The sequence below is a fragment of the Amia ocellicauda genome, chromosome 22, assembly GCF_036373705.1.
Source record: "Amia ocellicauda isolate fAmiCal2 chromosome 22, fAmiCal2.hap1, whole genome shotgun sequence".
NCBI lineage: Eukaryota > Metazoa > Chordata > Actinopteri > Amiiformes > Amiidae > Amia > Amia ocellicauda.
In genome coordinates this window covers 909,090-930,243 of record NC_089871.1, presented here as the reverse complement: position 1 = coordinate 930,243, position 21,154 = coordinate 909,090, and the positions used below count along the sequence as shown (strand labels likewise).

Below are 21,154 nucleotides of genomic sequence, written 5' to 3'. Positions count from 1 at the left end.
TTCTCTCCAGAGCCATCCGTTTACAGACAAGGAAAAATCAGCCTTGTATTAATCATATACATGTCTCATCATATACGTGTTATATATCTCCACAAGATAAGAATGACACCCATCCATCTGCAGAGCCTTGCACATGTGTGTCTCTCTATAGGCTACTGTACGTACACACACACACACACACACACTCACACACACATAAACAGATCCAGTTTCTGTGCTGTGGAGTGAGGTTTGTATCCTTTTGTTATGTATTGTTGATGCAATATAATCCACACAATAACTTACCCACAGTCTAGAAGAATAAAAATGCAAGGCAACACATTTTATTTCAAAGGCCTAAATGGCATTTAGTACAGCATAGAAATCCTGGTTAATCCTGACAGACAGTCATTACAGGATAGCAGACACCATTTCCTTTCTTTACATGAATTACATTCATAACAGCTTATACTTGTTTTATTGTCGTAACCCATTCCGTAAAAAAGGATCAGCAGGAGGAATGGTGAGGAATCTCTCTCCGCTTGTTGCATGCGCACCGCCGGCATCTTACGCAGGGTACGTCTGCATTCCTTTGTCCATCTGGGATTGTGATGGTTGATATGCAAGAACAACATGGTCTTGACTTGTTAACTATTTGGTGATTCAGGGAGTCTGTCGTTATTCTTGGAACAGCATCTATACAAGCTTCGCTCTACACTCCGCGGTTTGCTTTTTCCATCTGCTCTGTCTAGAATCAGGACTTAAAGTGAACACGCTTTTCAGACAGTTAGTGATCATACTAAAGCTAGTGTTTCTGTTACCCTCAAAACAGTTGTAAAACAATATATTCAAAATATATTAATAAATACATGGACACATTCAGCATGACAAGTTTCTTTTGGTTGTGGAGAACGTCCTGCTGTAAAGGAGCAGAGCATTTTCTTGAAGTTCAACTGCAAAGGGATTGCTATCAAGCCATTTGCTCCTGTGCAGAATTTCCTCTTTTCATCGTAAACGTATTTTGCTGAAGCCACACATTTTGACAGAAGGATGTTGCAAATGGTACGGAACTATACTGATGTAACTAGGAGTGTATTCATTATATTATATGGTATTGCATTTATTGTTTTAATTTCATATGCAAAAACCATGAGAGGAAAGTTATCCTTTGAGTGTGAAGTCTATATCTGGGTTGATGTGTCTAGTGGATGGTCTTTCTGTTTACAAGTATGTGCTGCAACAGTGATAGCAGACAGTAACACAGTACAGGAAACCCCATCCAGAAAATTGTCATGAACTCGGCCCAACACACACCATCCCTGCTGTCCCGGCGTTTGATTTAACACCGTTGAGATCTTTGCAGCTCAGGCTGGCGGTCTGCCGTCTTCTCTTCTTCCCCACGAGGCACTGCACACAGATGGCCTCAAACCACCGTTTCCATTCCTCCAATTGACTGGTTTGTTGGCAGCAGCGCCCTTGAGAAACCAGCGACGATGACTCTGCATTCATAAATATTGGTTTGCAATGCACACCCTCCCTCTTCTGTACTGTCCTATCATTAAAGTGGGAGCTGTGGGCCAGGCTGTTCGTATTTGACTTGTCCAGGAACCTGCATGTTCACCCCACTGTAGTCCACCATATACATGGGCCATTGCTGAGGACAGAGGAACACAGAGAACAAACACGTCACTTTTCTGTAAGTACTTCATTGTTTTATTGAGCATAGCTGTGTTTCTACACAGAGGTTTCCATTGGCAGACGGTTTCTAACATTCAGAATAACAAAATACAGAATTCTGCAAGTTCCACCATTATAGCTCCTATACCCTTTCAACCAGCACACCTCTTTTTTGTGGCAGTAAACCCCACTTGATGCTGTCCTCAGGACATTTTGTCCAAGAGCAGAACATGAACGTTATTGAGCTTTAATCTCATCACTTCCCACTAACATGTTAACTGTGAATTCTCACGCAAGGAACAGAAAGTCTAGGAGTTGTGCAATTCACAGAGTCTGAAAGCGTTATGCTTAAGTCTAATAACAGCAATCAGAAACAGAGATGAACTGCAGCTGTTGTTGAGGACATGCACTGTTGGATAGTGGGGAGCAACAGAGAATAACAGAGAGCAATAGAGAGCAGCTGAGAGTCATAGATTAATGGAGAGACAAGGAGGGTAACAGACCCCAAATGATGATCTGAGGGTCATCTGTTCACTGGTAGGATTGTCAGCCTGTGGTAAACTGACTGACACACCCAGTAATCATCCCAGTTACTGCATTCCTTATTTTCCTGTCGTGTGAAGCACACATTTCAAGCAATGCAGTACTCAAATTTCCCCAAATGTTGTGTCTCCTCCACGCTGGTCTGCAGCTGCACTGGGAACATTACGGCACAAACGCACTTTACAGTCATCCTGGCATCTCACTGCTGCTGCAGGAATCTCTGTGGGATTAATTTGCATCCTAATGAACCATTCACATCCGAGCTCTAGACCAGGAACTCACGCACAAGCAATAGAGGATATAAAAACAAACGAGGAAACTAAGACAAGTTATGATTTTTATTGTATTTATTTTTTGTTGAGTGGTCATAAGAAAAACTTTAAGCGCTATAACGACCAGCCTTCACATGGCCTCCCAATCACTCCTCACAGCACCACTCACCATCACAGGAATGTGATTGGCTGCTGTCCCCGACTCCCCCCCCGTCAGGGCGGAGACGCTGCTGCTGTCAGGGACTCTTTTGCGCTTGCGTCGATGGGTGGAGCCTTCTTTCACTACAGACGATACAGAACAAAACGCACCAATCAGCCCCCTGGACAAACAGCAGGAACTCTCTACAGATGAAACACAGATCCGAGTGGCGGAGCTCTTACCTGTGTTGCAAGCTTGGGTGCAAATCTCTGCAAAAGGCCTGTTAGCAAAATTGAAAAACAGAGAGAGAGACTCAAATTATATTTTTTGCTGGGGAAAAGGGTACATTCCTAAGTGTGAGCAGCATCAGCCCGATTGTGTTGCTCAGTTGTGGCCCCTGTGCACACACAGAGACTCCCCGAGGCCCACGGCTCACTGGCACTCACTGCAGCTGCGTCTTGACGGTGATGCTGATCTGCTCCCGTGCGTGCAGGATCTTCTCCAGCCGGCCGATGTCGTAGGTGTTGGGGTTGCGGAACGGGATGTTGTCAGGGAGCCCGGACACTTCCACAGAGTCTGGACTGCCCCGGATCAGCTTGTAGGGCACAAGAACTGACCGATCCAAACCCAGGGCCTCGCCTGCAAAAAGAGAGAGCGAGAGACTCAGTGAAACTTGGAGTCCAGAACCCTCTTCTCATGCACTGCAGGGAATCTCACGGCGACAATAAGGGGAAATGAGACTAAACTGACCGTATTTCTTGTTGAAGAGCTCCTTCACCTGCTCCCGCAGAATCACCTTCTCTCCCATGCGGTTTACTTCTTCATCCTCTGTCAGGAGAGCAGCAGGAAAATTGCATTAGAAAAACAAATCTGGAGAGACAATGAATCTCATGAGAAGCGAACATAGAAACAGCCAAAGCGACTGCCAAGATATTGGTCCTGTGTCACCCCATTGCCCCCCATTGTCTGGTCACTTTTGCCTACCACTTATGGAGGCGTAGGCCTTTTTCAGCAAGGTGATCCGTCTGGGAGCTGAAAAGAAAGTGAAGGAGGTTCAGTCATCGGTCATTTACTGCACAGCCTTGAGATACTACTACAGGGCGATACAGCACACAGTCAATAGTGCCGTGATACTCATCTTAAACACTCGCTCACCTGGTTTGGGGATCAGTCCTTGGAAAGGCCTGTGAATGAGATAATGAGAATTATCAGTTCATAACGATCGCATTCACAACCTGTTATCTGAAAAAGGAAGCACTGCCCAAGGGGGATGGGTTTCTGCGCACTACCCGCTCTATCAAAGTTGCCATTGGCCCCTGCGCTCGTCACTCAGAACAGGTCCCTTCCCACTTCCTGTTCTATAACACGTGACGTCAGTGCAGGTTCGTCCTCTTTTGCCGGGAGCAGGACTCCTACGGAAATGCGCAGAACCCCCCCCCCCCCCCCCCGGGCAGTGCTTCCGACTTCACACAAATGTTCAAAACATGATAAAAACATGAGTGAGACTGAAGAGAAGTGAGAGCAAATGAGTGGCAATGTTAAAAAAGTAAACAAGATGAGGGAGTAGGAGGAGGAGGGACTACAGCACCCCCTACCTGGTGATCGTGAAGCGGATCTTGTCTGCGACGGCCAGGATCCTCTCCAGGTTCTGAGAGCCGAAGGTACAGGGTTTCCTGAAGGGGATTCCAGGGGGCAGCCCCTCGATGATCACAGAGCCGGGGTTGCTCTTGATGCGCTTGTAGGGCACCTGCACAGGGTACTTAATGCCCAGGGCCTCACCTGTAGCACAGCACAAACACACACACACAGGTGAGATGTGTGGACTGGGGAATATAATGAAGAACAATAAAATACCGCTGGGAGAACAGCATTACACACTACAATGGTCTGCAATGCTTCATAGCACAAACCCTGTGGAAACTGAGAGCGGGTATACGTTCTCTAACGTCCTGTTCTCACCGTATTTCCTGTTGAAGAGGTCCTGGACCTGTTCTCTCAGCGTGTTGGCCAGATCAATTCTGGACAGTTTGGCTTCTAAACTGTCTGTAAATGAAGAAAACAGAAGATCACACATTAGTGAATAAAGTAACAGATGAATGGATGTTTCATGTATCGTAACGGTTGTGTAACTGCTCCTTTGAAATGCGGTCACCCTGGATAAGGGCGTCTGCAAGTAAAATAAATCCTAAAGATAATAGTAATGAACCGTGACAGCCTGTACACATTCATAGCGGGGTCTACGTACCCGAGTAACCTGGCCTCTTTGCTGTGGCCCCGGGATCCTCCATCACCGTGTCTTTGGCCTCCAGGTCGGCCCCTGTACAAACGACAGCTCAGGGTTGGGTTCTGCAGAAATAACGGAGCAGCCAGCCCTCGTCCTAGAGAGTCCTGGTCCAGCAGGGTTTATAGCTCCCTTATTCAATGTTTCAGGTGGAGGAGAGTTTAATACACTGCTCTGTGGGGCTGAAGTCTTTATGAATTATGCAAATATAAGGTTCGATATTGGACAGGATCACACCAGAGCACAGAGTCTGTAGAGGCGCACCTGGGTTGCTGGGTGGATGGGGGGGTGGCTCCTGTTTCAGCACCTCAGTTAGCAGCTCCGGTCTGAAAAACACAGCACTCACATTAGACACAGCTCTCACATTAGGCCTGTATGTTGCACATGGCATTTCAGTAGCCTAAGTGTTAAAATCAAAAGACGTATGATGTCATTTCACCCCCAACCCAGTGAACAGCCAGAAGCACATCTGTAGAGCTTCTGATATCTGGCGCAGACCGCCGCACAATGTATAACTTCATAGCCTTGTTAATGTGAGAGCACCCTGCGTCACCAGGCAGAGAGGACCGCTGCTGGGACCACTCACCTCTTGATGACAAAGCGGATGTGGCTGCTGGCTGACAGGATCTTGCGCAGTTTGGCTGCTCCAAAGCAGTTGGGCCGGCGGAAAGCCATGCCGTCAGGGAGTCCAGTGACGTACAGGTCCTCCGGGTACATCTGGAACTTGGAGTAGGGCACTCGGGAGGGCTGCGGCAGGCCGAGAGACTCACCTGGGGGAGGAACAGGGGGACACTGCTCCACTAACTCAAGGATTTCATCAGACCTCCCTTCTTTTGACCTCTCTATACACCCCCTGCCCCTCCTGCACTGCAAAGAGCCCAGGTCTCAGCCACCACCTGTCTCTCTCCTGCGGTTGTCTTTCTGCTGCAGTGTCTGCCTGTCCCTGTCTGTCTTGGCTGAACTGCCGTTCATGCTCTTCAGCTCAATCTAGACTCTGCTGCTTGCCTTGCCTGCTCTTTGTCTCTTCCTATGCTTTGACCTCCCTGCTAGACGCCAGGAACATAAGACACGTGATGCACACAGCGCCTTAAAGGGAGGAATCTGGTTCAAACTCACCGTACTTCGTATTGAACAGGCTTTCCACCTGCTTCCGCAGTCGAAGGATCATTTCTCCAAGATCCTCTGAAACACGACAGGAGAAATGAGTCTGACGGATAATGTTATTCTGAACGTTTTGTACAAGCAACGCAAAGTGAAACACAGAACTACTTCCTAACAAATGTCAGCTTAAACTTTGTCATCACATTAAACACATTCCAGTTGTACACAAGTGCTACAAAGTGCAGTTTTTTCAGGAAAAGAGCTCCTCAGTGTTGCGTTTTTATGTTCTTACCTTCGACCGACCGCTTGGCTGCTGTGGGTCTGGACTCCTGAGCAACGGGTTCAACTGAAATGGAGAGTCGGGCTCAATATCTCTGACAGACAGTCAGAGCAGCTGATTACAAACAGAGTAACATAATGCACATCTTCCAGCACATCCAGCTGAGGGAACTTAATTGAATTCTAAAAGTTGTTTATTGTATGTTATCAAGTTTACTTTTTCAATGTAAACCACCAAATGCAGACTTGTACTGCAATGGAGACACAATTGCTCTTAGTTTTATATACTTAGGGACATACTTACATTCCAATCTGTTCATTTTAAGGCAATACAAAGCAGGGTATAATCACCACATACACTTACTGACACAGACAGAGGGCTATGGAAAGGGGACCTATTCAGTACGACAGGTATTTGTGGGAAAGTAAATATAAATCATGAAATGTCCATCAGCTAATCTGTTGCAGGATTGAAAAAAACAAAATCTCCACCATCAACATTTCTCTCCAATGTCTTCTCACATCAGCTAAGTTTGCTCCTCATCCTTCCTCACCTTTCTACAAAGCAGGATATATGACTCAAAATACACGACTTGCATCTCGTAAACATGCTTTATAAAGCAGGAACAGCACAGCAGCGAGATAACATGACGTTGAAATGGATGAGAACCTTCTGTATTACATCATCATTTTAGTTTTATTATGTATGTTGTTCTAATTTTAGTGTGAAACACTGAGGTGGAGTTTTTTTGTTGTATAAGTTTGTAATTCACCATGATTTATAATAAATTAATAGGAACAGTTGAACCTGTCTGTAACTGTACAGCGTGCATTGATTTACAAATGTAGGGAAATACACGTCTTGGAGTCTGACTGGAAATGTGTCGAACTCTGCAGACGAGCTTTGGGAGGAAAGTGTCACAGTGAGCCGAGGTTTCTCTGAGACTCCAGAGAAAGATCAGACAACAAACTGAAATGTTTGGTCTTGAGGGAAACAGAAGATCCTCAGTTCTAGCACTTCTCAGGAATGACTTCTCTGATAAAACTGCAAATCACTGGACTGCTTCGTACAGTGGCCACCAGGCTCAACAGTTCTTATTAAAAGAGGATTTTCTTGAACTTGGAGAAAGACAGTTCTGGGAGCTCATGTGTGGGGCTCTGGGTGGGGAACACAAGGGATTTCTGGCTCTATCTACCATGTTGGGTTTGGGAGCTCTACAGGACTATGGTCATGATCAACTGAGGTCAGTGTGGAGAACCCAGGAGCTGGACAGGACTGGGATTTTGATCAGGAGCTGGGCTGCACTCTAGGGTTTCACACGAGCTGTGTATCAGGACAGTCAAACCTGCAGCAGAGACCCACGAGCGGAGGGCTAGACTGCGCTCAGGCTGGACTGTGTGAGTGAGAGTGGAGCGGGGCAGCAGGGTGGGAGGTGGGTTAGACTGGGGCAGGGGGCTAGTAAGGGAGATCTGTGAAAAGTGTCCATACGTGTGGAAATCTAGCTCCCTAACTGTGGGAGCGAGAGGTGGCTGGCCCCGGCGCCGCGGTCCTGGCGGGAGAAGGCAACTCGGCAGCAGTTACCTGCGAGGGGCTCCTGCGGCCGGCGGCTCTCAGACGCCACAGTGTTGGCCGGAGACTCGCCCGGCTCCTCCACAGACACACTGACATCTGCGGGGAGAGACGGCACAGTGATGTGACGGTGAACAAGACAAGGGAGGCACGAAGTCGGGCAGCAGCGAACAGGGCCCATCGTACAAGAACAGAAATGGCCGCTGTAAGGAAATACACACACGGCTCTCGTCCTCTCACCTGGAACTGTCACTTGAATGATTTCTCCATCTGGGGGTTCAGTTTTAATCTTTTTCAAGGGGGTACAATCTGCTGATGGCCCTACAAATAAAAATAATCACTTCACATGATCCACAGGAACAAGCACAGTTTTCCAGAGTCACCTGATTGTGTCACAGTTCGATCTGGCATTTAGCAGAGTATTCTATATCTGTCTGATCAGTTTAAACTTAAATTTGCAAAAATTACTGATATATAAGTCTGCATGAACACAAAATTGCGGTACTCAAATAATACCTATTATTATGCATAATGCTTTGTATTAGTTTGTCGTGTTTTATACATTTCTCACTGTGTCTTTAAGAACCGAACGTCTTTGGTTGCAGTGATTTTATATTTTCTGAAAGAAGCTTTATACCAGTTCGGAGGAGGACAGCTGAAAGGCACTATATACACAGTCATATGTCTTCAGAAGCAGCAGGTGGCAGGGGAACAGGCATGGAAAGGCTTTTACTGCCGGTAAGAAGAGCTCTGTCATCTTTACCTACCTGGTTCACAGTCTCCTATAGGGCTCACACATGAACTAGTCGATCTGAAAAACAATCAAAACACATCGAGACACGTTTCTCACACACTTGCTGTTCTGTTTTTATTGTTTTTAGACTATCTTTCTTATATATAAAGACAGCTGTCCCAGACTAATTCCACTCGGTCTCACCGGCTGCTGTGGGAGGTGCTGAGCAACTCCAGGGAGGGCACAGTCCTGGGGGCTTCTGGGTAGCTGTCCTCGGATGGCGACGCCGCCTCCTGCTTGCCTTCGTCTTTGAACACCTTCCCTCCAGCTGCAGAGATAAAGCTGTGCTGAGAGTGTGCCACACAGGGCTCTCGCAACAGAACACTTAATGACAGTTTATACCTTTTATTTTTTCTTACAGAAACTCACAATACATTTCTAAGAATCTAATTAAAGCTCAATCAAGCAGGATGGAAGCAGAACCACAGGGCACTCAAGACTCAATACAAAATAATAAATACAAAACATTAAAGGACAATTACCTGTAAAAATCCTTTCATCAAACATTCTGAAAGATAAGAGAAAACAATTATCTGATGTTTCAGTATTATCAATAATTATCCTGGCCATTATTAATGTTTTCTAAAAGAGACCATCAAGGCCTCTCTCTGAGATGAGAAAATCAAACAGGCCAATTACTGCAGGTCTGACCCTGATAGAGGGCTTGACTGACACCCGTCAGAATCAACCTGTCATGTCAACAGGGAACAGACCTTAGCACTGCAGTCCAAACAGTAGCATAACTGGGTCTCTGGGTCTGTAAACAGGGCCAGTACAACGTATTAATCCAGTTGGGGACGGGAGTAAAGTAGAGCTCTTTCAAATGGTACAACACTACCCATCTGCAGAGTCTGACTGTACAATACAGCTTCGATGTTCATGAGCGTATGAAACATCCTTGCCATACGTTTATTCTGATGCTTCCTTATGGAGTGTGTCGTTGTTCTTCACAATCTCTTCCCCACATCAGTGTCAGAGATATGGCACTGTAAGCCGCGAGAGGACGTGTGTGTCGGGCGGCTGCCGTACCGTTTGACCACGAAGCGCACACCGTGCCGCTCCTCCAGGATGCGCTTCAGCTTGGGGACGCCGTAGGTGCACGGCCGCTTGAAGGGGATTTTGTCAGGGATGCCGATGATCTCCACAGCCTCCGGGTCACAGGCAATCTTCCGGTATGGAACCGGAACCATGTGGTCCAAACCCAGTGCCTCTGCTGCAACACCACAGCACAGGGTACATCACACCAGCGCACAGGGTTATTCATTAGGATGCCAAGACATTCAAGCCCGTTACCAAGCACGCTTTACTACACTACACTTTCTCACCATGAAACACATTGGAGGAACTTTAAAACAATGTAATGTGGAGACATACTAAGTGAATAAATCCCAGAAGCTGGTCTTCAGGACACAGTGACTGACAGAAAGGCATGACTTACCGTAGCGGCTGTTGAACAGGATCTGAACGCACTCCCGCAGCGTGTTGATGTCTTCTGTTTCACGGATAAACGTATCCCACTTATCTGTCACAGTGAAAAACATTTATTTAAATCGAGAGTGATCTTTCAAGCTGTTCTGCTAAAAATAACTCTCATTTGTTTAATAATTTTCAGTTCCTTCAGGAACTCAATTGTCACGTTTTTAGATCTTTAGACCTTCATTCCAAGTATCACAGCTGTTGGGATGAAGCCTCTAATCTGCCTTTATTTCTGTGTCATCTTTGCATTCGCAGACAATAACCGCTGTCCTCTTGCATCAAACAAAGCGCACGTCAAAGCCTATTGTATTTTACGTTTTTATGCAAATTGTTAAAAAAACAGCATGCATTATGGAACTGGCATAATGAGAAAAACAGCTTTAAAGAGAGAGAGATATAAAACACCTTATACACACAATTAGGCTTCATTCATCTGGAGCCGTGTGCATTGCAGCACCCACCTGTTTTTTCATGCACAATGGAGAACAAGAGGCGCTTGGATATATGGACACTCTGGGAGCTCTGACCCAGCTCCCCCGACACCCCTAACCGGTCACCTGTGGAGGACAGGATGAGAGATGTCCATGAGACAGATGTCCCCCCTAGAGAGTTCAGCGCATGTCCTGTGTCCATCACACCAAATCCACAGCTCTGCAGATTGGTGAGTAGGACAGATCATCTCAGCAGAAACAACCACAGAGAACACAAACTGGAATAAGTGATGCTTCGAAGGAGTCTATCAACACATGGGAGACACCTGCTTCAACGGGGTTTACGTCACCGTTATCTGCACAGTCCTTGGCCGGTGCCGCCTTCTCCCCTCGCGCTGCCCAGCCTCCCTGGAGCTCTGAGCCCAGGTGGGGGTTGAGCAGAGAGCTGGAAGGCAGGTCGGGGGTGCTCTCGGACGGGGGCGCTGCGATGCCATACAGGAAAGAGGACAGCATGCTGTTGCTCCCCGGTCCCTCCTGGCTGGCGGACTTGGCGGCAGTGTGGTTGGTGCCAGACCCGGAGTGCTTGAGATCTGGTGAAGGTTTATCCTTGGAGGCCTCTTCGATGGACCTGGAAACACACAGCTCTCTGGGTTAGGGGGACGAGCAGGGGATGATGCAGCTGTAATGCATCTCTGCCCGTGATCAGGGGAAACTATGTCTTCAACAATTATTAAAATTATGAATGTATCAACTCAGCAGTCAAGTCCTTTGAGTCTGTCTGTGTAAGTCCACAGTCCCACCGCAGAGGAGCCCAGTGTAAATAGTGAGAGGCAAAACAGACTCACCGCTTGACAGTGAAGCGGATGTGGTTGCTCTGCTCCAGGATCTTCATTAAGGTCTTGGTGTCATAGTCAGCTGGCCTCCTCAGGGACACCCCGTCAGGCAGGCCGTGGACAGCCACGCAGCTGGGGTCCTTCAGGAGCCAGTCATAAGGCACAGGCACCAGGCTGCTCTTTCCCAGAGCCTCACCTGCACACGACAGGGACACACACTTTCACACAGGAGCGGCTCTGTACAACCTCCTCCTCTAGCGGTTTCTATTACACGTGTGTGAAATGTCAAACTCTTTCATGCACTGATGATGAATCAATAATGAAACAGCTGCCACACGAGAGCCTTACTGTAAAGCACACTGAAGACCTCCTCCACCATCCTCCTGAGGACAGACATGTTGGACGGGGGCTCTGCAGACGTGCGGGCCGCCCCCGGCACACTGTCCTTGCCCAGCTTGCTTGGCTCAGAGTCCTGGGGTTTGGCCGAGGCGTTTGAAGTGGGTAAGGCTGCCAGACAGGGCACTCCTGCAGGATATCAAGGGAACCAGTAAGATAGTTTACATCTTGACAATATTCGTTTAGCATTTTTCACCCCAGTGTCATTAGCATCCCTGGATCAAACCTGCTGCCCAATCTAATGACCTTGGTATCTTCAACGTGAATCTCACAGATGATAACATGCTCTGTTACTTACAAGCTGAAAACCTAAAGTACTCACTGCAGAACTTGTGGAAGTCCGTCTGTATTTCTTTCCTGGAGCTGAGGAACAGCCGGCCCCTCTCCGTGCCCACGGCGATCACACTGTCCTCGTGCACCGTGACGCACGCCACCTCCGCGTTCAGCTTGGACAGGGCAGTGCACTGAAATACAGTCAACACAGGTCTTTACAGGGAGCACGGACAGGGTGGGACTACGGGCAGCTCTGTGGTGAAGTGGCAGGGTGGGGCAGATAGCAGACTTCCTGTCCTAGTAGGAGGCCTTTAAGCAGGGCAGAGCTACACCACGTTTTTGAACAGAGTGGATAAATATCAATATTGTTCCTCCAAGAAGTGCCACAAGATCGTTGCAAGACTAAGCTTTGTTTGTGCGTTTGTATTTACACTGATACAAGTCATTCATGTGCTGTTTGCATGATCATGTGTTATCGCACACGCCCGTGCCCCAGGGCTGCCGAGGCCCCAGCAGGTCAGACTCACCACAGAGTCCAGCGCGGACACCAGGCTGCTGAGGACCTCCTGCCTGGTGGACACGCTGGGAATGCGAAGCTCTGCGCGGGGACTCGCCCGGACCGCCTCACACGCCCGCCGCACCTGTGCCATCCCTGTGGAAAGGATGTATAATAACATATATACGTGAAAACAATGAATGAGAAAGAGATCCGCATTTAACACATCTGGTCTCTCTTGTGTCCCGAGACTTGGCTTCACTTCAGCGGAATTTCTGATTTGCCACAGTGGTGGAATGTGAAATCAAATAAATTCGTGAGAAATTGAATGATGTGAAAATGCACTCGATATAAATGGTCCTGTTATGATTTTTAAGTTCTTCCCAGAAATGGTTGCCATGCTGTTCGCTATGGGGGAAGGGCAGCAGCGGCAGTAAGACCCTCAATATGCAAATACACAAATCCACTACACGTATGTGGAAGGAGCTAATTACGATAAGCTTTTGTTCAGCCAATTAAAGCTAGGCTAGATTATTTCTTTATACCATTCGTAGTTAATTTCCTATCAGGAAAAGCGAAAGTTTTGAAGAAGCTTCCCGGTGCCAGAAGGAATCACACACGAGGAACAGGGAACAAAATCCCTGAAGCATGTTTTTCAGTATCGGTGGTGATGTTGACCCGGTGTGTGCGTGCGTGCATGCGTGTGTGTGTGTGTGCGCGTGTGTGTATGCATGTGCAGTGTGTATGTGTGTAGTGTGTGTGCGCATATGTGTGTAGTGTGTGCGTGCATGTTGTGTGTACGTGCGTGCGTGCATGTGTGTGTGTGTGTGTGTGTGTGCAGTGTATAGTGTGAGCGTGCGTGTTGTGTGTGTGCATGTTGCGTGCGCGTGTATGTGTGCAGTGTGTATGTGTGTAGTGTGTGTGTACGTGTTGCGTGCGCGTGTGTGTGTACTTGTGGTGAATGAACACAGGCCTTACAGAGCCTTTGACACGCCTCATCTGCCTCAGTGCAACCAGGAAGACCAAATCATAAATAAATACATACAATGAAGAATGAAAGCATGGAAAGAGGGGGGGGAGGAAATCGCAATCCTAATTCCTGGCCCCTTGTGTTCTCATGGCAACCACAATCTGTCTCCTTGGAAACTAATCTCGAGGCATGCGAACAATGCGGCTCCGGCCGTAATCTCTCCAGACACGGGAGCCATTATCCCAGCCTCCGGGCAGCCCAAACCACAGGCTCCCTGCTGCGGAGGAGCGGCCCCAGCTGCAAACCGAGACGCATCTCTGCAGCGACATGAATGTGCGTCCGCTTACACAACTCCACTCGACTGGATGAGCCGCACAGTCGGCCAGCTTTAACAATCACAGAGGACTCTCACAAGATTGATCAGAGTGCTTTACTGTAATATTTATATTCTTTATTTATTTGTATATGTATGACTGTGCCTATACCATGAGTTTTGCTTTTAAAACATAAATTATGCTTATTATGAAGGTGATAACATTTCATTTTCTTGCTTTGTTTATAGATTTTGAATTCAGCTGTAGTCGGCTTTAGTCTTTCTTACAGCAGTGTGTGTACGTGTGTAGTGAGCCAGTGTGACTCCAGTGCATTTGAATTCTCCATGTTAGTGTGAATAGTCTCAACCAAGGGTTTTCTGTAATCCCACAGTGATAGACACTCAGGACGCCACCATATACACGGCCTGTAGAAAGTCTACACCCCCTTGAACTTCACATTTTGTTGTGTCGGTGCCTCAGAGTTTCATGCGTTTAAATCTGGATTTTTTCTACGTATCTACACACCATACTCCACACTGTTAAGGGAAAAAAGTTTTTATTGTGAATAAATATATTAAAAACACAAAACTGAAATATCATAATTGAATAAGTCTCCACCCCTTAATGCAAATACTTGGTTGAAGCACCTTTGGCAGTAATTACAGCTGTGAGTCTTCTGTCAACTCTGTACAACTAGATTTGGAAATATTTGACCATTTTCCTTTCCAAAAATATTCAAGCTCTGTCAAGTTCCTTGGGGATTGTTGACAGTCAGGCCACACATTTCTTATTAGATTTAGGCTGGGGCTCTGACTGGGCCACTCAAGGACATTTACCATTTTATTTCTTAGCTGCTCCACTGTAGGTTTGGCTGTGTGCTTTCAGTTTCTTGTGGAGGGCAGCAGGTTTTCCTCAAGGACTTTTCTATTAATGTCCCTTCTATGCTGATAAGAGCCCCAGTCCTGCCCATGAGAAACATCCTTCACAGTCTCATTCTGTCTCGGTCATCCAGTTTGGAGGGATGGCCTGATCTAGGCAGGGTCTTGGTGGAGCCACACACCATACACTTGGTAATAAGCTTCTTGACTGGCTGCAATGGATATTCAAGGCCTTTGATTTTTTGATACCCATCCCCTGGTCTGTGCCTTTCCACTTTGTCCTGAAGTCCTTTTGAAAGCTCCTTGGTGCTCATGGTTGAGTCTGTGCTCTGAAATGCACAACCCAGCAGAAGGAACCTACAGGACCGGCAGAGTGTATCCTGAAATCATGTAAAGCATTACAATTTAACACAGGTGGAGCCACTTAACTTGGTGTGTGGTTTTGAAGGCGATTGCTCACACCTGAGCTAATTTTGGATTGCTATACAAGGGGTATTGACACTTATCCAACAAAGTTATTTCAGTTTTTATGTTTAAAACATTTTCTACAAATTTCTAGAATATTTTTTTCACCTGGAAGTTGTTGGTTAGGATTTTTAATACATTTTAACTCCAGGCTGTTTCAGGCTATATTTGAATGTGGTGTAGACTTTCTATAGGCACTGCACATGTATACTGCTTCTTTCAATTAACTAATTTTCACAAATCACTCTAAACCACAGAGCCCAAAGACAGGATAATAGGAGCGAGCAAACTGCTCATAATGTTGATTTACTTTCTGTGCCATATGAAAAGCACCAAGGAAAATGCTCAGTGGAATAAATAAAATCCCACAATGCAGTAGCTGATATATATGGAAAAACCTACAATTAAAAAAAAACGTTATTACCTTTCATTAAAATTGATCTCAAGCAATTAGAAAATAATCTAAAAAATCAAGTAAAATAGTAAAATAAGAATCATGCCATGGAAATGTGGAGGCGCAGCAGCAGTGCAATGATGTCGCTGATACAGCTTTGGGGCATGGGAACAGCCAACGAGGGCCAAGCACTGGGAGGTTTGATCTGGGACTGTCAGTGCAGAGGCAAGTTAAGGCAGTCTGTATTGGATCCAGTCCAAGAGCAAAGTTAACACATGATTCGATTAAACCTGCCATATAGGGCTGCTAGTGCCGGGAGGTTTATCATATGGCCTAATGAGGGTTATAATTGTCACACAGAATAAATGAAAAATATTTAATTCCATTTGTTTTAAATCCCTACCTAGTACGAACACTAAATTACAAATCAGACTGCCACGGGCCGATTTTTCCTTTCAAATACTGAAGTACAAAGCAGGCCGGTAAGTGTGAACCTCTACTGTCACATCTCAATCAGACATTACCTGCCATGGTTAAGGATGAACTGCTAGAGAGAGGCTGCCCCCTACTGCTCCACCAGCTCCACACGCTGCTCAAAGAGTCTCTGTGACTCTGCCTGCCTCGGCCCCAAACGCAGCTCTCCCTTCAACAGTCACACTGACAAACTAGACACAGCGTTTCTCTTTATGAAGAATCATACATTCTACCGGAGTCACCGAGTTGCCAAATATTCAGAGCAATCAGCTTAAAACGGTTTACCCAACAGAGGCACCGACACTTAACTTAAACCATAGATAATCTGATTTCATGAAAGCGTACAAAAAAAGTCCTGTTCTGAGCTGATGGCCTCATTAGTTCTGAGACAGATAATATTTCTACAAACTCATCCTGTGGGATGTGGGATGCGCTGCGATTGTATTTAAAATTACTTTTTCAGGTCTGCTAGAGCTTTACTGCAGGTCCCCGAGAAAGTTAACAATATGCTCCCGACTTGTTGAGCAATTCCCCACATGGTGTGCGCAGATATTACTGTGCTCTCAAAGAGGGTATCATGATTTGCTGAGCGGTTTTCTCTAAGCAGCTTGTGGTTCTCATTGCCACGGATATAAAACACTTTTCTAATGCCTTCAACAAGAGCTTCCCAGCACAAGACCTTTTCAATAACAAGCAGATCATGAAGTGTTTATCCCTCTACTAATGATGCTGCGTTCTAATTACACCGATGGATGCCTGCTAGTTAAGAGCAAAAGAATACTATACATGTAAACAGAGAAGTCTAAAACATATTAATACACACCAACATGCATAACATATTGAACTTTTCACACTTACAGACCATTTCAAAGTTAAACGGTTCTGTTGTTGTTGTAGTTTTAATTATTAATATGACATTCTGGACACACATTTTGACTTGCATTCTAATATATTTCGAATGTGTATTTGTTCCGGGCATTAATTCCCCAATTTGGAACACATTTGCCTTACATAAATTATTTCACAAACAAACAAAAAAAGTAATTTCTCTCATATACAGTATTGCTTTGTCATACCACAATCCTGCGCAGTGCACAGAGACTCCCAGGACAGTCCCAGGGCTCCCCAGTAAGTGATCCACGTCACTGTGCACCACACACTGGTCATCTGCTGTGTTGGTTGAACTTCTCTCTTGGAAATGCTCCAAACGTCTACAGAACAACCTGACTAACAGAGAGGCCCCCACACCACACCTGTGCCACACCTTAAAATGGGCCAGACTTCTTTCTGAATTTCAATACATTTGAAGATGCTGTCCCTACTGTACAACAGGTTTTGTTTAATTGCCTTTCCTCAAAGCAGCATCCCCTGGTTCCCAGCCCTTTGCAGGAGTGTGTGGCGTTATTAATCATATCGTTTGCTACAGGCACAACACAACTCCTCGGTGTGGTGGTATTCGTCCCCTGATCACAGCCCCCACACTCGGAGTTTCATCACTGAGATCAAAGGGATTGGGAACAGCTGACTGACCCTTCCAAGTCTGTGGTGATCGTCTGCCAGGCTTCAGATCAGCCTGTACCTGGTTACATTTTGACTAGGTTAGTGTTGATTTAACAGGTAATGATCCTGTTGTTGTTTTCACAGCCTGGACTTTACCCTCTTAACTCCCAGCATTCAGTCAATCTCACAATATTCTTTATTGCAATACTGTCCACCAGGACTCAAAAGCGAATCCCATATAACACCCCCATTATTGTGCCGTAATGTGAAGTCAGTGTGGAGATGTGGGGTTCAGGACTGTGTTACAGTATTTCGTTGTGCTGAGTGATAGAGCGGGTTGTTTCTGTACTGATGTGCAATGTCATTCTATGAGATGTATGTTGTTTAAGCACAGACAATACCTGGGATGTAAGAATGATGTATAAAGGGGTTATACTTGGACACATGAAATCTATTTTGTACTGTCTAGGTATTCGTTGTATACTCAGCAGTTTCACAAAAAAATTATGCTAACACAACACTGCTATGAAATTGTAACCGTAGGTATAACTGTACACTGAACATTATCAAATAATTATTCAAAACCAGAACAGCCAGAGCTGAAAAGGGACATGCGTGATTATTACTGTTGTTACAATGATGCTGAGTATTGCTGTTATGTTGTTTCTAATTGTGCTTTTTGACGTTATAATTATAATGACTTGAATATCTTGAATAAGAACATTTCCAAAGAAACATGACACTTTTTCGACTACTGATTGAATCAAACCAAATGTATATTAAAGAAAAAAGAAAAGAAACTGAAGAATGCCCAAAGAGCACCATTTTTAAACGTGGGGTCTCGTTTTGCTAAACATGTTTAAATAAAGTGACATGTATCTCAGTGCATGCCATTGCGAGACCGACCTCTCCCTCAATCTCCGAGAGGTGTCTAACCCACATAGTGGACAATGTCTCTTTACTGGACAATGACCGGAGGGAGCAGCGCACACACACACACACACACACACACACACACACACACCTCCCTTCCCAGGCACTCGCACTAGTATTAATAAAACACACACAGCAGTCCTACAGCTCTGTGAGAATAACACCGCACACACACACACACACACCTCACACACACACACACACACACACACACACGCACACCTCACACACACACACACACACACACACACGCACACCTCACACACACACACACCTCACACACACACACACCTCACACACACACACACCTCACACACACACCTCCCTTCCCAGGCACTCGCACTAGTATTAATAAAACACACACAGCAGTCCTACAGCTCTGTGAGAATAACACCGCACACACACACACACACACACACACACACGGCCACTTGCTCTGTTCTCGCTGTAGTGAGGTTACATGTATCGAGGACATCATGTTACATTGTACCCCCCTCCACCGCCCCCAGAATTATAATCTGTAATTTGTAATGTGTGTAGCCTTCACAGGAGTCACGTGTACGTTGTGTGTAACGCATGTAAAGCCGGGCACATATAGGATAATGTACCGTACATACCTCCTGCTTACCGAAATGACGCTTTTAAATGCCGTCTGCTGTCAATCCCGCAACACAGCCTTCTTCTCCGTTTAATCCAATGGAAACGGCTCGATTTGTGCCCCTGTCTCTATATAGCGGCCATCTGAGCCCAAAACACTGTAATCCGAAGCATTTTGAAATCGTCGGGGCTTTATGGACTGTCCTCCGGTGGATTATTGCCCTGTTTTTCCCTTTCTTTCTCTTTTCTTTGGCGGAGGAGTGTGTCCCCTTTCCCCTTTCTTTGTTCTGTAATCCAGTAAAATTGAAACCCATTCGCCTCCGCTAATCCCAGCCCGGCGCAACAACAGCATCTATTGGCTGTCATTTACATACAGGATTAAGGAAACCCTGCGAAACCGAGGGGGAAACGCGCCGGATTGGAAACGGGTCTCTGTCTCAGCTGAGCCCACAGGCAGCCACAGCGCAGCGCTGTCGCGACATCAGCCGGGATTGTGTTGCATCATGATGTGTGATCACGATGTGTTACCCGAGATTACAGATTATTCCATGGAAGAACAAGTGTGTGAATACACACATACACACACACACATACAGTATACACATGTATACATAAGGACACTTCTATTTGCATATATGTACACACACACACATTATATGATAAGGCTACATACATATGTATGTATATATATATATATATATATATATATATATATATATATACAGACACACATATAATATATGCATACATATGTATACATACACACAAATATAAATATATATGTATAATATATACGCAAGCATATATAATTAAACAAACATTAAAACACGTAAGGTAACAGAGCACTTGACGGGTTCACATGTGTAGAAAGCCAAGATATACTGTCTGACAGAATGAATCATTAAAAGACAGAAACTCAAAGCTGTGTCTCATTTCAAACAGTCGCATGTGGCAGTCCCCTCTCCTCTACAGACAAGTCCAGTGGTTATTCTGTAACACAGCACACTGTGTCACACTGTGTCACACGGTGTCTGTCTGCGCTTCACTCACACTGTATCCGGCTGGCTTTGCCTGGAGTGAAGTGAGAGACACAGCGCTGTCAGTGTGTGTGTCAGTGTGTGTGTCAGTGTGTGTGTGTGACTCTGTGTGTGTGTCAGTGTGTGTGTGTGACTCTGTGTGTGTGTCAGTGTGTGTGTGTGACTGTGTGTGTGTGTCTGTGTGTGTGTGTGTGTCAGTGTGTGTCTTTGTGTGTGTGTGTGTGTGTCAGTGTGTCTTTGTGTGTGTGTGTGTGTCTGTGTGTCTTTGTGTGTGTGTGACTCTGTCTCTGTGTCTCTGTGTGACACTGTGTCTGTGTCTCTGTGTGTGTGTGTCTGTGACTCTGTATGTGTGTCTCTGTGTGTGTGTGTGTGTGTGTCTGTGTCTCTGTGTGTGTGTCAGTGTGACTGTGTGTCTTTGTGTGTGTGTGACCCTGTCTCTGTGTCTCTGTGTGACACTGTGTCTGTGTCTCTGTGTGTGTGTGTCTGTGACTCTGTATGTGTGTCTCTGTGTGTGTGTGTGTGTGTGTGTGTGTGTGTGTGTGTCTGTGTGTGACTCTGTGTGTGTGTCTGTCGGCCAGCAGCCCGGCTCTCAGCCTCAGCGACATGTCCTTTAACACGTGACCGCGCTCTTGCAGCGCGCAGAGCTCCGCGGTGGCCGACAGGAATCTTGCCCCGAGTTCCACAACACTGCCATTGGCTCGGGAACTACATTGTTCTCACTTCAGTCTGATTCAGCGCATTTCCACATGGCGATATGAAATACAAATAGACATGCGTGTGATGTGCCGCTCGGGAGCAATCGAGATGTATTGATTGGTTGATTAAACTTGACCACCCTGGGTTTTCCAGTCTCAACGGAGCACAGCATTGTCAGTTCTCATTGTAGTGGTACATTATACTTTCCATAGATATTACAGCTCTCTTGAGAAGATGGAAGTTATTAATATTATCAGAAACAACAGCACAATTGGCTTGTAATTATTATAGTAGTTTATCCTGTTGATACATAATGCCATTCAATGCCTGGTTGTTGGCAGAATCTTTTCCCCAGTC

At 45.9% G+C, this 21,154-nt stretch overlaps 1 protein-coding gene across 3 annotated transcripts; it reads right to left on the bottom strand.

Moving 5' to 3' along the window:
- Positions 1–301: 301 nt before the first annotated feature.
- On the bottom strand, positions 302–19,536 carry gtf2ird1 (GTF2I repeat domain containing 1). 3 transcript variants are annotated; one of them, XM_066695558.1, is made up of 28 exons: positions 19,085–19,536; positions 12,571–12,695; positions 12,093–12,234; positions 11,723–11,899; positions 11,387–11,570; positions 10,892–11,169; positions 10,572–10,667; positions 10,073–10,156; positions 9,664–9,847; positions 9,117–9,142; positions 8,779–8,902; positions 8,609–8,652; positions 8,082–8,162; positions 7,854–7,940; positions 6,285–6,338; positions 6,008–6,073; positions 5,478–5,661; positions 5,156–5,217; positions 4,856–4,927; positions 4,570–4,653; positions 4,206–4,389; positions 3,766–3,794; positions 3,595–3,642; positions 3,361–3,438; positions 3,057–3,249; positions 2,853–2,890; positions 2,641–2,753; positions 302–1,633 (listed from the first exon to the last, which is right to left on the bottom strand). In XM_066695558.1, exons 2-28 carry the CDS (start codon positions 12,691–12,693, stop codon positions 1,538–1,540), a joined length of 2,931 nt encoding a protein of 976 aa, XP_066551655.1. In that variant the 5' UTR covers positions 12,694–12,695; positions 19,085–19,536; the 3' UTR covers positions 302–1,537. The 3 variants fall into 3 exon arrangements, with proteins under 3 accessions (XP_066551655.1, XP_066551656.1, XP_066551654.1); XM_066695559.1 differs by having other exon boundaries at positions 19,096–19,536; XM_066695557.1 differs by lacking the exon at positions 19,085–19,536 and adding an exon at positions 17,111–17,510.
- Between the last annotated feature and the right edge of the window lie 1,618 nt (positions 19,537–21,154).

Bases quoted from the DNA above. Each gene is read 5' to 3' on its own strand.
- gtf2ird1 (XM_066695557.1), bottom strand. From the start codon at position 17,201: ATGACCAGTGTGTGGTGCACAGTGACGTGGATCACTTACTGGGGAGCC. The intron at 6,339-7,853 runs GTAACTGCTGCC...TCTCCATTTCAG, and splicing joins GCCGCAGGAGCCCCTCGCAG to TTGAACCCGTTGCTCAGGAG. The intron at 6,074-6,284 runs GTAAGAACATAA...GTCGTGTTTCAG, and splicing joins AGCCAAGCGGTCGGTCGAAG to AGGATCTTGGAGAAATGATC.